Source organism: Myotis yumanensis, unplaced genomic scaffold, assembly GCF_028538775.1.
Source record: "Myotis yumanensis isolate MYYU_CA2020_CCGP unplaced genomic scaffold, mMyoYum1.0.hap1 SCAF_14, whole genome shotgun sequence".
NCBI classification, from domain to species: domain Eukaryota; kingdom Metazoa; phylum Chordata; class Mammalia; order Chiroptera; family Vespertilionidae; genus Myotis; species Myotis yumanensis.
In genome coordinates this window covers 44,307,540-44,325,266 of record NW_027223765.1, presented here as the reverse complement: position 1 = coordinate 44,325,266, position 17,727 = coordinate 44,307,540, and the positions used below count along the sequence as shown (strand labels likewise).

The window sequence follows — 17,727 nt, the reverse complement described above, 5'->3', positions numbered from 1 at the left end:
ATTTCTAATGTGTGTCCTCTTAGACTGGAGGCTCATCAGTTTTATTCGTCTTTTAAAAAAAACAGCTTTTGGTTTAGTTGACTTTCTCTCTTGATTTTCTGTTTTCAGTTTCATTGATTTCTACTCTTGGTTTATTGTTTCTTTGCTTAGGTTGGATTTAGTTTGCTCCTCATTTTCTCATTTCCTAAGGTGAAAGCTTAGCTGATGTTTTTTGATTCTAATACAGCTATCTCCTGCTTTCCAGAATTTGATGTCATGCCACTTAGATTTTAACAGAAGACCTACATTATTACTTGTTTTTGTTAAGCCAGAAAATCCAAAGAGGTTTTTTGCTTTTACGAAGAAAGCCATCATTACCTTACCTTACTAATGTAGGTCTTTTGTAAAGCAAAGCGGTGGAGCACGAACTATCAGAAAGCAGGGGATACTCTTCACTATGCCATTTCAGCTTGTGAAAGGTTTCGTAGGAACTCTCCTTTCAGATAGTGGAGGAAACCTGTATATAAATTCAATGCTATAAATTCCCTTCTAAGCACTTCTTTCACTACATCCCACAAAATTTGATAAGTTGTTTTTATTTCAAAACATTTTCAAATTTCTCTAACCTTGTTTGTGTCTTATTTAGAAGTGTGTTGTTTAATGTCTTAAGTGTTTGGAGATTTTCCCAGCTTTCTGTTTTTGGTTTCTTCTATGATTCCATTGTGGTCTGAGAGTATACACTGTGATTTCTTTTAAATTTGTGAAGGTGTGATTATGGCCCAGAATGTGATCTATTTTGATGGATGTTCTATGTGAGCTTGAGAAGAATATGTGTCCCATGGATGTAGGCTATAGATGTCAGGTTTAGCCAGTTGATGGTTGGTGGTGTTGATTTAAACTATTGCATGTCCCTACTGATTTCTGCCTGCCTGATCAGTCCATTCTAGTAGAGGTATGTTAAGTCTCTATAGTGGGTTCATATACAGGGTGGGGCAAAAGTAGGTTTACAGTTGTGAGTTCACGAAACACAAGTTTATTGTATTATTAAGGATTTTTTTCTTTGATTTTTCTGTAGTTTGAAAATGATATGCATAGTTACAAGTTTTTTGGCATTCTACTTGGTGTGTTTTTAAATTTTATGTGCATGACATTTACTTGAAATTCTCGGTCATTTCAAATATTCTGTTCTCTTGTATTCCTATTACATATATGTTACACCCTTTGTAGTTATCCCACGATTCTTGGATAGTCTGTTTTTTTGTTGTTGCTGTTTTGGGTTTGTTTTTATTTTTTGGGTTTTTTTTCTCTCTGCATTTTAGTTTTGGAAGTTTCTGTTGAGTTATCCTCAAACTCAGAGATTCTTTCCTTAGCTTTTTCTAGTCTGTTTATAAGCCCACCAAAGGCATTCTCTATTGGTGACAGTGTTTACCTCTGGCATTTCTTTTTTATTCTTTCTTAGAAATTTCATCTCTGCTAACATTGCCCATCTGTTCTTGTATATTGTCTATCCATTAGAGCCCTTAATGTCATAATTATTTTAAATTCCTGGTCTGGTAATTCTGTCATCCCTGCCATATCTGAGCCTGGTTCTGATGCTTCCTCTCAGCAAACTTTTTTTGCCTTTTAGTATGTCCTATAATCTTGATTGTTGGACATGATGTACTAGGTCAGTGGTCGGCAAACTGCGGCTTGGCAAACCGCGGCTTGCGAGGCACATCCAGCTCTTTGGCCCCTTGAGTGTGGCTCTTCCACAAAATACCGACTTCTGCGCGTGGGCCACAAAGTTTCAATTGCATTGTACGTGCGCGCCCGCACGTGGTATTTTGTGGAAGAGCCACACTCAAGGGGCCAAAGAGCCGCATGTGGCTCGCAAGCCGTGGTCTGCCAACCACAGTAATAGGTAAAAGGACCTCTTATAAATAGGCCTTTCATAATGATATGGTAAGGTGTGGAGGTAGAGGAAGCATTCTATAGTTCTGAGTAGGTCTCAGTCTCGACTGAATTTTACATGTTTCTTAATTTTTTTTTCCTCTTCATTAGGTGAGACAGGAGGGCTAAAGTGGGCTGGATTTGAGTATTTCCTTATGCTGGCTGGTCATTTAGGCTCTGATAAAACCCCTGTAAATTAGAGTCTGGTTAGTTTCTCACTAGGGCAGACCTTGTTAGAACAGGATGCTCTGGCATTATTTAAAACTAGAGACGCCTGGTGCACAGATTTCTGCACCGGTGGGGTCCCTTGGCCTGGCCTGCAGAAACCGGCTCTCCAACATCTCTCAAGGGGTCCCGGATTGCAAGAGGGCGCAGGCCAGGCCTAGGGACCCCACCAGTGCACAATCGGGGCTGGGGAGGGAACACGGGAAGGCTCCAGGGCATGTCTGGCCCATCTCACACAGTCCCCATCGGGCCAATCAGAGCCATCTTGCCCAGTCCTGATCGGGGCCAGCCAGGGAGGGACCACAGGAGGGCTCCAGGCCAACTTACCTGGTCTTGATTGGCCAGACCCCAGCAGCAAGCTAACCTTCCAGTTGGAGCATCTGCCCCCTGGTGGTCAGTGTGTGTCATAGTGACCGGTCGAAGGTTGGACACTTAGCATGTTAGGCTTTTATTATATAGGATGATTCCTTTCTCCCTCCCCCTGCTGGAAGCATGAGGGAATTTTTCTCCAATATTCTCTAAGAAGTTGGCAGAAATCCAAGAAGTAAAACTCACAAGTGTGACCCCCTCCTTCCTCCTGATGACTGGGTTCCCTTGGAATTTTAACTTTCAATTGTCCACACTGAGCCTCCAGCAATTCCTTAATTACAGTTCAGGTTTCCCTACCTGCCACTGGTTCCCACAGAGATTTCTGCTCCTTTAAGTTGTGACTCTGTTCACCTGTTTGTCTCTACAGTTTGGGGGGGTGGGTGGGCACTGGTTTGCCCTGTGACATTTCTCTTTTGGATCTAAGAATATTGTTGATGTTTCAGTCTGTTGAGTTTTTACTTCTTGTTAGGACAGAGTGGCAACTTTCAAGCTTCTTATATGCAGGACCAGAAATAAGAAATCCCGGAACAAACTCTTAAATGTGGATTTCTGGTTCTTGGTCATGGAGGTGAAAGTGACATTTTTTTCTTAACATATTTCTTATTATTTTTTTTGTTACTTTAAATATATTTTTATTGATTTTAGAGAGGGGGAGAGAGAGAGAGAGAGAGAGAAACATCAGTGATGAGAGAGAATCATTGATCGGCTGTCCCCTGCATGCCTCCTACCGGGGATAAAGCCTGCAACCCGGGCATGTGCCCTTGACCAGAATCGAACCCAGGACCTTTCAGTCCACAGGCTGACGCTCTATTCACTGAGCCAAACCAGCTAGGACTGAAAGTCACTTTTGACATCACTGGAAAACAAGTGCTTATGCTTTCTGGTGTCATGTTAGATGTTTCTTTAATGTAAATATGAGTTACCAACTGGTAGAATTAATATGAAAACTTATATTGAGTAATAAAGAGTAAATGATTGGTAAATATGCAAGAACATTATCTGAAGATCTGTTATAGGGAAGAATTAACCAGGTCCAGAGTCTGATTACCTATTCAGAAGGTTGAATTCTGAGTAAGTGATTAGAAATAGTCTACTACCAGCAGTTTACCTTTTTCAAGGTGCAGCAGTTAGTGTTGGGAACACCAAGAACTCTTCCCATACAGGATTTGTTTATAATCTGCTTAGTTATTTTTAGGAAAATGTTAGGAATGAAATATTAGCTTTACATTCTTAATCTCATTACGATCATCTAAATATTTTACTTTAAAGGCTGTATTAATATAAATATCAAATTGATTTAGAACTTGGTTCTAAAATTTACTACTGAGAGTCATTTAAGCACAAGTGGATTCTTTTTTTTTTTTTTTGATTAAGGTATTAGAAATGTGTGGTTATCTCCCCATTCCCCCCCAGCCGCTCCCCCCCAAGTGGATTCTTGATAAATTTTTCTTAGCATATACATTGTGGCATGTCATTCAGGTGCCTAACTTAAAGGAAGTTACCACTACCAGAAGGTTACTTGGCTGCTTTTGTTTCTTGCTGTGTTACTTTTAGGCAAATATCCCTTTACCTTAGTTATTTTCACAAACTATAAAATGCTTAAATGGTTATATTCTAGTAACAAAGATTGTGAGAAATCAACAATAGCAAAAGCAACAATCTGGACTCAGGTAAAGAATAATTAAGGCAGCTGTACTAGTAAATAGATGCCTACAAGGTTCTTTGTATTTTGATTTCAGAGAGGGAGTGAGAAGAGAGAAACATCAATGCTGAGAGAGAATCATTGATTGGCTGCCTCCTGTATGCCCCCTACTGGGGATTGAACCTGCAACCCAGGCATGTGCCCTTGACCAGAATCAAACCTGGGATTCTTCAATCTGCAGGCCAGTGCTCTATTCACTGAGCCAAACCAGCTAGGGCTATTTTATATATATATATAATTTTTTTTATTTCAGAGAGGAATGGGGAGGGAGAGAAACATTAATCAATGATGAGAGAGAATCATTGATCGGCTGCCTCCTGCACGCCCCACATTGGGGATTCAACCTGCAACTGGGCAATGTGCCCTGAATCAAACCGTGACCTCCTGGTTCATAGGTGGACGCTCCAGCCATGCTGGCTGGGCAGTCTTGTATTTCATAGAACAGTTGAGTCAGGGCCCTGCCTTACTGAGCTTGCCAGGGACTTCTGCACTGTTCTCATTGTATGCTTTAATCAGTGATGGCGAACCTTTTGAGCTCGGCGTGTCAGCATTTTGAAAAACCCAAACTTAACTCTGGTGCCGTGTCACATATAGAATTTTTTTGATATTTGCAACCATAGTAAAACAAAGATTTATATTTTTGATATTTATTTTATATATTTAAATGCCATTTAACAAAGAAAAATCAACAACAAAAAATGAGTTCGCGTGTCACCTCTGACACGCGTGTCATAGGTTCGCCATCACTGCTTTAAATTATATTGGTCATCTAAGCACTCAGTTGGGATCATGGGGCTTAGCACTGCCATCTGCAGGCAGGGAGCTGGCTCTCAGGAACTGGCTAGTACTTTGCTGGCCATGGTTCTTTTTTTTAGGCTGGGTTGAGTGACACTAATTAGGGATGTGTATTAAGCCAGGTTTGCCTCCCAGATAGCTCTGAAAGAGATGAGGGATAATGATTTAAAAGCTGGGGGGGGGGGGGGGGGGGGGCGGGCAGGCTGCTAAATATAAAAATAACAACAACCCAATTTTTATTTTTTATTGTTGACAGTATTACAGATGTCCCCTAATTACCCTCCCCCCTTCTCCCAGGCCACTGGTTATGAATATATGTATATAAGTTCTTTGTAATCTCTTCTCATCTCCGCTGTCCCCCCCCCCCCCTTCCCTTCACTCCCCTCTGAGATATGTCAGTCTGTTCCATGCCTCTGGACCTATTTTGTCTGTCAGTTTATTATGTTCATTAGATTCCACTTGTGAGATCATGTGATATTTGTCTTTCTCTGACTGGCTTATTTTACTCAAGATAATATTCTCCAGGTCCATTCATGCTGTCGCAAAGGGCAAGACATCCTTTTTTACAGCTGCATAGTATTTCATTGTGTAAATGTACCACAGCTTTTTTATCCACTCATCTACTCTTGGGCACTTGGGTTGTTTCCAGATCTTGGCTATTGTAAATAAAGCTTTGAACATAGGGGTGCATGTATTCTTTCTGATTGGTGTTTTTGGCTTCTTGGGATATCTTTTAGAAGTGGGATCACTGGGTCAAACGGTAGGTCCATTTTTAATTTTTTGAGTGAATTCCATACTGATTTCCATAGTGGCTACACCAATCTGCATTCCCACCAGCAGGGTACTAGTGTTTCCTTTTCTCCACATTCTCACCAGCACTTGTTTATTGATTTATTAACGGTAGCCATTCTGGCAGGTGTGAGGTAATATCTTATTGTAGTTTTAATTTGCAACTCTGATGATTAATGATGTTGAGCATTTTTTCATGTCTCTATTGGCCATCTGCATGTCCACAATTCAGTTTTTAAAATGAGCTCCAAAGATATACAACTGGCCAATAAGCACATAAAAAAGATGCTGAACATCATTAGCCATGAGGGAAATGCAAATTAAAACCATAGTGAAGTGCTGCTTCATATAAGGATAGCTGTAATCAAAAGGTAAGGTGGTGGTGATGTGGAAAACTGGAACCTTCTTCATACATTGCTGGCGGGAATGCAAAATGGTGCAGCTGCTTTGGAATAATAAGTGTGGCAGTTCCTTAAAAGGTTAAACATTTTCCATATGGTCCAGAAATTCTACTTTTAAATATATGTCCAAGAGAAATTAAAACATATGTCCAATCAAAAACTTGTACACAAATGTACAGCATTATTCATAGAAGCCAAAAAGTAGAAGCAATCCAAATATCCATCAATTGATAAATTGATGAGTATGGGGTTTCTTTTGGGGGCCAATCCTTGCCAATTCAGTTGATATGCAGGGACACAAAGCCCTTAAAGAGAAATTAGATCAATTCTGGATTGAAAAGCCAAAGCATAAATGGGGTTCTTTCATTTAGAAGAAAAAGGACACAAGCCAGGTAGCAAAAAGCTAGATTTCTTTAGGCATGTAATAAACAGTAATGTAATAATGTTATTTGCAATACTTAAACATTCTACAGCTTCAGAAATAGTCTTTGGTTTTATATCCTTTAAAACGCTTTACTTCACTCAGATTTTCTAAGGGCCAGCTGTTTGTAAATGTATCCATGGATACACCATTTCTTCAAACTATTCCACTGGGGAAATAAAGATTATAGGCTATACTTTGAAAAGTCTGTATATTGCTCATCCAATATAAGAAAGCCAACTAAATAAAGCCTATCCAATTCCCTACTTAACCATTTTCAATTATAGAACAAAATGAGATGAAATCAGCAAAAATGAAAACGAGGAATATTTTAATACAGTAACATTCTAGGATATCATTAAAGTGAGAACTGGGCAAAATGGATTGCATTATATAAACCCTTTGACATACAATGAATGCAAAATGGACAGAAGGTAGAGATGATTCAGTTTGAAAATTGAGGCTATTTTTCCATTGATTTTTAGAGAGTGGAAGAGAGGGAAAGACAGAGAAATATTGATGTGAGAGAAAAACATCAATTGGTTGCCTCCTGCACGAGCCCCCACCAAGGCCAGGGAGGAGCCTGCAACTGAGGTTCGTGCCCTTGACTGGATTCGAACCCAGGACCCTTCAGTCCGCAGGCTGATGCTCTATCCAGTAAGTAAAACTGGCTAGGACTGAACATGGATTTTGTTAGCAGAATGAATCCATCTGTTAATTACTAGTTATATTGAGGGGTTTCAGCCAACTGAACAAAAAGATTTAGTATTTTTAAGATCTGCAATTTAAAGACTATCATTTATATAGAAAATGTTAATTTTAACACCTGGCTTCAATATGATTCAATACACTGTGAAGATGGCTAACTTAAAATAATATTTTTTCCATATTATAGTTTTTGTGTTTTTTTATGCTTTGACCAAGTAGAATTTATTATAGAAGTACAAGGATGGTTCAATATTGGGAAATCTATAAGAGAAATCATTTCCATTAACAAATTAAAAAAAGAAAACATCACTACGTGATCATCACTAATAGACTTGTTATGATTAAACCACATCCAGAAAATTGTGAAAATTCATAAATATTAAAAAAATGAAAATAAAAAAATCCTCAAATAAAAAATATCTAAATGATAAAGGACAAGTTAGCAAAAAATAAAAATAATTCTAAAGCCACTTCCATTAAAATCATGCCCAAAGCATGAATCTATAATTCAACAAATAACAGCATAGCAATAAAATAAAATGATTGGTATAAATATTTGGAAAGAGATAAATTCTCTCTCCTTTATTGCTAAAGACTCAAGTGAAATCTATAAAATAAAATTGAAAAAAACCCCACACAAACTATTCTAATTACCCAGGGAACCTGGTAATATAACTGGCTATAAAAATACAAAAAGTTCTGAATTGCAAATAACTAGCTTGCAATAAAATGGAAAAAATATTCTATTCACAATATAACAAATTTTTACAAGACAAACAAGAAATAAAAACAGCTATGATAGCTTTTTGTCCTATTTAAATAGAATTTAAAGCAGCCCAGTTGGCATGGCTCAATGGTTGAGTGTCCAGCTATGAACCCAGGGGTCATGGTTGGATTCCTGGTATGGCACATGCCCGGATTGTGGGCTTATTCCCCAGTATGGAGCTATGGGCATGCAGGAGGCAGCTGATGAATGGTTCTCTCTCATCATTGATGTTTCTATCTCTCCCTCTCCCTTCCTCTCTAAAACCAATAAAAATATATTAAAAAAAAAAAAAAAGAATTTAAAGCAAAAACCATAATAGAAAAAGGACTTGTATACTGATAAATTAATCCTGAAATAGAACATCTTATAATTTTTAAAAATTATTTTTTTATTGATTTTTAGAGAAGAAAGGGAGAGAGAGGAACATCAATAATCATTGATCAGCTGCCTCCTGCACGCCCCCTACCGGGGATGGAGCCCGCAACCTGGGCAAGTGCGCTGATCAGGAATTAAACCATGACCTCCTGGTTCATAGGTTGACGCTCAACCAACTGAGCCACACCAGCCGGGCATATTATAATTTTTAAAGTCATTAGTTCAATTTTTTTTAAAGTTTATTTTGAGTTTAAGGTTTTTTTTCAAAATGTAAGGTTTTTAAAAATCAAAGTTTAGTCTCTTTTTATGATTATGTGTTACAACTTGGTAAGGTATATTCAGCCATAGACAGCTCAGTTTTCTCAGATATTAGTGTTTAGGCATTCATGCCATCTGCTGCTACTCTGTACCTAAATTGGGATTTTAAGAGTGGTGGGTAACAGTGGAACATGGCTAAAGCATTTAAAAGCCAACATTAGTAAGCAAATTCTCTGAAATCACTGTAGACCCACTTTTTTTGTTGTTTTTATCATAGACTTCTAATTCTTTCTAATTTATTTTACACTCCAGGGCTTTGGGGTTGTGTGTGTGTGTGTGTGTATGTGTGTAATGTTTCTCTCCCCAAATCTTTTTAAAAGAAGCAACAAGACTGACCTTTCTAGCTTGACACAAGCTTATAAAAGTAGGAATTGCTGAAGATGATGAGCTCTCTGGAAAAAATATAGAAGGTTGTATAATCCATTGTGAATAATCTAGTTCATGACTGCGACAACATAATTGATTGGACTAAGCAAGTTTAAAATGCATTGGTAGAGATGCCACCTCACATCCACTTCCACAACTAAATTTTTTAAAATGTAAAATAAGTTGGTAAGGATATGGAGGAATTGAAACTCATACATTGCTGGTGGGAATGTAAAATTGTGTGGCCACTGTGGAAAACATTTTGGCAGCTTCTTAAAAAGTTAAATGCAATTACCATATGGCCCCACAACCACTCTTAGTTACATAACTGAAAGAATTTAAAACATGCCCAGACAAAACTTATACACAAATGTTCACAGCAGCATTATTCACAAAATAGCCAAAAGGTGGAAACAAGCCAAATGTCCATTTGGATAAATAAAGTGTGGCATAACCATACAATGGAATATTATTCAGCCATACAAAGGAATGAAGTACTGACACAACATGGATTAGCCTTAAAAACATTGTGCTAAGTAAAAGAAACCAGACACAAAAGGTCACATATTATATGATTCCATTTATATGAAATATCCAGAATAGGGAAATCCATTGAGGCAGAAAACAGATTAGTAGTTGCCAAGGCTGGAGGGGTAGGAAGTGACTGCTTAATGGATAAAGGGTTCCCTTTAGAGGTGATGAAACTGTTTTAGAACTAGAGATGGTGGTTGCACCACACCACATCATGATTATACTGAATGCAATGGAATCACATTAAAATGGTTGGTTTTATGTGAATTTCACTTCAATTAAAAGAAATGCTTTTGCCCGGCTGTGGTGGCTCAGTGATTAAGTGTTGACCTATGAACCAGGTCACAGTCAGATTCCCAGTCGGGGCCCAGGTTCCATCCCCAGTGGGAGGGGGGTGGGGGAGGAACAGAAGGCAGCCGATCAATGATTCTCATCATTGATGTTTCTATTTCTTTCTCCCTCTCTCTTCCTTTCTGAAATCAATAAAAATATGTTTTTTGAAAATGCTTTGGTACTGTCATCTCAGAATGTATTGTTATTCTAAATTTAGTGCTTCAAAAACCACCCCAAAACAGCTCTAATACCTTCAATAAAATTAAAGCATGGACTTTCACATAAAGCGAGGCTTTATGCACTGGAATATTACCCAAATCAGTTAAAGCTCTTGAATTATTTCATCTCCCAAACGAAATCTAGATAGTATTTCCTTCTAGTACTATTGAGCAAAATATTAAAAATTTTTAAACAAAATGTTTTTGGTCCTAGCTGTTTTGGCTCAGTGGATAGAGTTGGCCTGTGGCCTGAAGGGTGCTGGTTTCAGACTTGATCCCCAGTAGGGGGCATACAGGAGGCAGCCAATCAATAATTCTGTCTCATCAATGATATTTCTATCTCTCCCTCTCCCTTCCTCTCTGAAATCAATAAAATATATATATTTCAAAATGTTTTGGGATGTTTAGAAAACCAGTGTTGACTCTAATTTTTTAGAGGAAAGATTTTCCCTATTGAGTTGCCATGTGGGTCTTGTGATAAACTAGTAGTGCAAACTTTTACCCTTCAATATGTATGAGTTTTGGTTTTGTCTCAAACTAGTTTGTAGGGAACTTCTGCCTGTATTTCATAGCTGGAGAATATGAGAGCTAAAAGTGTCAGTTTCCACCAGGAGCTCTTACCACAGTAGTATTCTTTGGACCCTCTCTCTCTTATAGTATGTTCCTCAGAGATCTACTTCCAGTCTGAAATCACCACATTCTGATGATAATCAGGTCTTAATTCTTTCAGAAAAGTCATCACCCAGTGAAACTCTTGGAAATTTGAAACAACAGATATTAGTATTCAGAATTTTAAAGAACATTGTATTATAGCCAGGAATGTTTGCTAATGAATTATGAATTACCAGTGTATACTAAAGTAGCAACTGTGCCAAAGTTCAAGAACAGGATGTGTTCTATATACTCTTAGTCATTTATAATCAATATAAAACTTTAGAATGTTAATTCCTACAGCAAGAACTAATGACATCTTAAAACGTGGTTCACCATAGAGTTAGACTTTCCATATTTTATTAAAATTAAATGTACTAAAAATCCAAATATAATTGAAAAATTCAGTCACAAAGATGGCTTTAAACACAAACATTTCTGAATGATGCTTTATTCTAACTGGAATATAAGGAAATTTTGGTATGATATTTATTCAGTTTTCTTAGTGTTCCCTACCTTTGAACTCCCAATTATACTAACATAACTGTATACTGAAGATTTAATCAGAGTATGTGGCACTTTATAATATTCTATATTCAATTACTCTGAAATGCTTATATACAATCTGATCACACTGTTTAGTCAGCAAATAAAAAATTTAAAGATTCCAGATGTGGAATGTTTTATAAGTGTTTAGAGTTTTTCTGACCAGAGTTCAATAGGACCTATATGTTTTTCTCTTGGGCATGAGTATATCATGTTATAATTTTTTCTTTCAAAGTATTTCTCAACTTTTCACTTAGAAGCTTTTTGTTTTCTCTCAAGTTATTGTAAGACCCTGTCAACATCTTTGTTTGAAGGCAGACCAAAACCAAATTTAAAAAAAAAAAAAAGTTTTTTCAAAAGAATCAGCTTCTGGCTTTAATATTTATGTATTTGTAAACTGATGTTAAAATGCTCTCAAAAATGTTATTTAGGAAAGCACAATTTGGTAACATCAATTTTTCATTTACAGCTTTTTCTAAAAAAGATCCCAAGAAACTGCTACCTTAATTTCCCCCCTCAAGTACTTTTAAGTACTTCAAAGTTCAATCTAAAGTGCATGTAAAACCCTCTCATTCTCAAACTTACTAAACAAAGAGTTAAAAATACAATGGCTAGTGAGCAGAATATGAAAGTATAGGCTACTTTATCAAGAGTAAAGTTCTTACAGTGTTGGGTTTAAGATGAAAAAAAATGAAAGAATTTGGAGCAAAAGCTCTCACAACTGTGGAAAGAGCTCTTCTCGAAGTGGATGGGCTTTTAATATCTAAGCTGGAAATTAAATGCAGAAATGAGATAACATTTCAGTTTTCCCAAACATCAAAAAAAAACAACAGCTAAAGTATTACAAATTAGGTATGGTGATAATTGAGTTAGAAAAGCTTGGTTACCACTCTAGGCCAGATACCATTCAGTAAAACTGTAATTTCTAATTTTAGAAAGTTTGGCTTCATATTAAAAATTTTTTTACAGTATATAAATTATATATATGTTTACCTGCAACTCAAATTGTAATGCTCAAGCCTATAAAAGGATGTTTATTTCCAAGATCTTCAAAAGCCCCACTACTCCCTTTTCTATTTGTAAAACCAATAATTTCAAAAATACTTCTAACAGAAATGCTCAATAGTTCATCCAAAATTTAAAGCCCACATCAGTCAGCAGTTTCTCATAATGTATTGTGCAGTATTTTCTAATATCACATGGTCACTTTCTGTTAATTTATGAACACTTTTCATGGGCAAGAGTACTTAAAGACAAAGGGATAAAGTTGACTTTGTTGCTATTCACTTTGAATATTAAGTTGTGCTTGCATCCTAAAAATTAAAATGAGCTGCAGTAAAAAAGATATATGTTCATTTGTACCATATTTAGTTGTACTAACAACTAAAATCCTAAAAATAAGAGAATGAAACTATGTTAATTGAAAAATGAAAGATGAGAAGCAATAACAATATTTTAATCTTTTGTTAAAGTTCTCAAGTTGTATTAAATTGCTAACCAAATTGAGGTAGAGGTAGGCCCTAATGTTATTCCTCACATATCAGAACTTAGGCCTCTCACCTTAACTTGTATGCATTCCCCCCCCCTAATTATATAAACATGATTCAATTGGAAATATGTTATGATAGAAAAATTATAGCATCATTCAAATGGTATTTTACAAAATTCTTAATAGCGAGGCTAAAAAAAAAAGTATTTATAAAATGTACACAATAATTCAATGTTCCCTGCCAGTCATAAATATATTTGTTTTTCCTCCAAGTGTAAGGGGGGGGGGGGGGGGGGGGGGGGGAGAAGAGTACAGAAACTATATTATGCAAAGATTATGAAGTCATGTAATGAAGACATTAAAACATAACTAGTAGGGTAAGAACTAAGAACCTGGTGTCTAGTTTTCCTCTTTGAAGGTTACACATAAACTTTGATTCATATTAAATATCTCTTAGTAAAGCAGACTTAAATTCCATTAAACACAAATCTATTTCCATTTTAAATCGCATACAAGTGCTATGTGATCCGAGGGATGAGAAACACTAGGTAAGGCCTGGTGGGTGGTAACTTCTTCGTGACTAGGTAGTGGAATCACCTGTTCAACCTCTAAAGCATTTAAGTCAATGAAAATGTAATCCAGACATCCATGAAAGCCACCAACATAATTTGTGTAAGCAGGTTCACCACAAGCACTTTTCAGTTTCAAGAAATGGGTAAGAGACATGTTGCATCGTTCCTCTTCCCCATAGGAAGCCCAGTCTTCATGATCCTCTGGAATGTTGCCATTGATGACAAAATGATACATTCCTGTTGATGGGGGTACTATTAAAGTCCCCACAAAATATAACTGGTATGCCAGGATACAGATCACATGAGACATGTCTAATGTGAGCCAAGGCTACTGCTATTTGAATAAGACGAATGTACCCACCTATGAATATAAAAAACATTAATGTAAGTACCTTTTAAATTGCCTTTAAGTTAAAACAAAACACAAAACAAAACAAACTACAGCATTTGTGTGACATTCAAGATGTGTATTTGTGTGTGTAAAAGATTAGATAGAGGTAGTCAAAAGGTACAAACTTTCAATTATAAGATAAATAAGTACTGAGGATTTAATGCACAACATGAGTATAGTTAACACTGCTGTATCGATATTTGAAAGTTGTTAAGAGAATAAATCCTGAAAATTCTCATCACAAGAAAAAACCCCCCACCTTTTTTTAGTATTTATATAAGTTTGTTGTGGTAATCATTTTTGCAATGTATGCAAATCAAGTCATTGTGTTGTACACCTTAAACTTGTACAATGTTGTATGTCAATTATATCTCAATAAAACTTAAAGAAAAAATATATATATTTGTGTAAAACAGCTTTACTGACCTTAAGTTACCATGTTTAAGTTACTTGTGAAAACCAATAAAACCTACCTTTGGGATGCCAGTAGAGATGGGTATTAGCAACACATATCTTTTTAGAAGAGTCCTTTGTAGACTGAAGAACAGAAACCTAAAACATACAGAAAGTGTTAAGACTTCAGTTGCTATCTGCCAATCTCCTGAATGTTTTTAAAATCTAAGACTATAAGATGAAATAACATTTTATTCTATATCCTTCCCATACTGATGAAGTATAATCATAACTGAAATTTAACTTTTGTTAAAAGGTGGGTTTTTTAAAATTGATTTTAAGGAGAGAGGAGGAAGAAGGAGGGGTAGGGAGGAAACGAAACACATTGATTTGTTGTTCCACTTATTTATTATTCGTTCATTGGTTGATTCCTGTTTGTGCCCTGACGGGGGATGGAACCCGAAACTTCAGCATATCAGGATGACACTCTAATCAACTGAGCTACCCTGCCAGGGCTAAAAGTTTATGAATACAGTAGTGTCTCCTTATCCATGGGAAATATATTCTAAGATCCTCAGTGGATGCCTGAGACTACAAAAAGTACCAAACCCTATATATATACACTATGTTTTCCTATACATACATATCTATGATAAAGTTTAATTTATAAATTAGGCACAGTAAGAGGTTAACAATAACTAATAACAAAATAGAACAATTATAACACTGCATATACTGTAATAAAAGTAATGTGAACTCTCTCTCAAAATATTGTATTGTACTCACTCTACGGGAGGAATGAAGTGAAGTGAAGAGGCAGGCAGTGTAACGGTGTGAGGCTACTATAAGGGTTACTTGAACATGAGTACTGTGACAGTCCATCTGATGCCCAGGACAGCTACCAAGGGACTAATGAACTTGGATAAGTAAATTTGGCCATTTCCCCCATTTATAAAATAGGAAGGCTAATATCTAAATAATGGGAATAGCAGGATTACTATGAACCAAAAATTAAAATAATAGCTAGTATTTATGGAGCACTTTGTAAAACATGATGTCAGACACTAAAGTACTTCAGAACGTGTCGGAACAGTTCTTGGCAAGTGGTAAGGAAATATTAGCTATTCCCATTATCCTTGTAGTTAGCATGTATCTCTCCCACTAGGTTATAAGCACGAATAAAGTCCCTGTTTGTCTTGTTCAAGGCAACCTGCAGCATGCCCGGCACACTGGAGTGCTCAGTAAGTACTTGCCCAATGAATGAACGACGGTTAACCTTCGTGCTGAAGGTACACGGGCAAACACCTTTCAGTAAAATCTGGATGGTTTCACCCAATTAGAGGCAGCCCCACCCACACTCCCTTTCCAGGACCCTAAACATGGATGAGTGTGTAAAGAGACTGGCGGAGCTGCTTTACCTGAAGGACAGATGACCTCTGGAACACCCTCTCCTGGGCCGATGGGTTCAACACTAATTTCTCCAGCAGTTCTTTGTGAAGTGGGTCGGACTGCAGGGCCTCGTGGAAAGAGATGTCATGCTGGCTAAGGAGGCTGAACTTGGACTTTCGGTAGAAGGTAGCCAGGCCTTCCTGCTGCTTGATTCGAAACACGCCCTCCAGCCCAAAGGCCTCGAGGGCCGGCACCAAGCTGTCCGTGAACACGCAGCGGTCAACCTCCTGCAAACAGATGAGGTCGGCGTTGTAGCCGGTGAGTTCCTTCTGGATCAGGTTCTGACGGTAGTCGAGCTCCAGGGCGTAAGGAGCGCAGTACGGGTACAGGACGGTCCGCGAAAACTCGGTCTGGGCGTACGTGTCGGCGAGGATGTTGTAGGAGACCGTGCGGATGAGCGCGTCGTCCGTCACCTTCTTCGTGTAGAGATGCCGGTGATCGAAGGTGCAAGTGCCGGGCCCAGCCTCCACTGGACACACACTTTCCAACTCCCGGCTGGGCCCGAAGCGCTGCCCATTGCCTGGGGTGCAATGAAGCTTGAGACGCAGCCCGATATCGGCATTGGACGGGGTGTAGACGCGCTCGTCCACGCCCGTGCTCGTCCAGCTAGTACTGGGCGAGGAGGGCGACAATGACGAGGGGCCCCCGCCCTCAGGCTCCGCCGATCCCGGTTTGGCTTCCCTGTACCAGCGGAAGAGGGAGCCGGCGGGATCCCCAAACTCGAGGCTGAGCTTGGGGCACACCGGGAAGCCGGCCATGATGTACCGTGGCAACTGCAGCTCGGTGAAGGCGGGCGGGTTGCGCTCCACCTTGTACTTGACATCGCCGATCTGCAGCACCGCACCGTCCTGCCAGGCGTCCACGTTGAGCACATCTTCGGCCACCGCCTCCTCCCGGTAGTACAGCTTCACCACGGGCTCGCAGGCCGCCGCCTGCTCAGACCCAGGCCCCGCACAGGCTCCGCCGCCGCTGGCGTTTGGCCGGTTCTTCCGGCTCTTCTTGGCCGCGGCCGCTTTCGCGTGGCCTTTAAGGGCGTTGGTGGCGATCCGGCTGAGGACTCGACCCAGCGGCTCGCTCTGGTCGCGCTGCATGTTCTTGTGGCTGCCATCGGCCAACGAGAACGACAGGCTGAGCTTCGGCTCGGAGGGCACACAGCGCACTACAGCGCGCTCCATCGAGTCCACCGCCGGCTCCGCCTGACTGTGTCGCTCCACTGCCGCGCGGACCCCACGAAGCGCGGCGCGGGCGCCTGGGAGCCTCCACATGAACCTGGTGGCCCAGCGGCAGACACAACCGGCGGCCGCTAAGCCTCAGGTGTTCGCCGAGCTGATGCCGCCGCCGGCTCGAGGGCCCATTCAGTCCGGCAACTTCCGGCCGGTGAGGAGAGGGCGGACGTGCTCCTGCCAAGCACTTTCGCGAGGGCCGCTCACGTGCCCCTTTCTTTCCGTAGCCACGTCTTTGTCTAATAGCTCCGAGATTAATTTTTATCTTCAAGTTGAATCCTAAAGAGGGGAAAATGAAGAACACATAGAGGCGCCAAAGGGAAATATTAGACTACATGGTTTTATCGAAAGTGCAGTTGGAGGATGGAAGGGAAGGTGCGCCACGCCGGAAGTGGCTGGGCGGTGTCACGCCTTCCCCTCACGGAAGGAGGCGGTGCCTCGCCAGAGCCGTTACCGCCCGCTTTCCGTTCGCGTCGTCCTGGGCTGAACTGCGCGAGAGCGAGGCCGCTCCGCCCGGAAAGTCGGTCCGGCTCCGGGCGTGGCCAGCGTTGCTCAACCTTCTCCACGGCCTTCCCGACGCTGCTCGCCCTCTTCAGAGGTGCGGCGGTGGGGTCGCCTCAGGCCGGGCCAGCGCCGACGCGCGGAGCCGAGCTTTGTGGTAGTTGATAACAATGAACAATATATAGCAGTTCTCACTTAGTGCGCGATGACTTTGCTAAAAACGTCTCCTTCAGGTGGGAGGCCGGAGAGATGATGTTACCTGTTTAAGGTCACGCAGACATTGCCGA

At 39.7% G+C, this 17,727-nt stretch overlaps 1 protein-coding gene across 1 annotated transcript; it reads right to left on the bottom strand.

The window, feature by feature from the left end:
- Positions 1–5,359: 5,359 nt before the first annotated feature.
- PDE12 (phosphodiesterase 12) lies at positions 5,360–17,085 on the bottom strand. The gene is given in 4 exon segments (XM_070390829.1): positions 5,360–13,730; positions 13,732–13,844; positions 14,348–14,426; positions 15,686–17,085. Coding segments are annotated over 4 exon segments (1,818 nt in total). The 5' UTR covers positions 16,982–17,085; the 3' UTR covers positions 5,360–13,400.
- Positions 17,086–17,727: the final 642 nt, after the last annotated feature.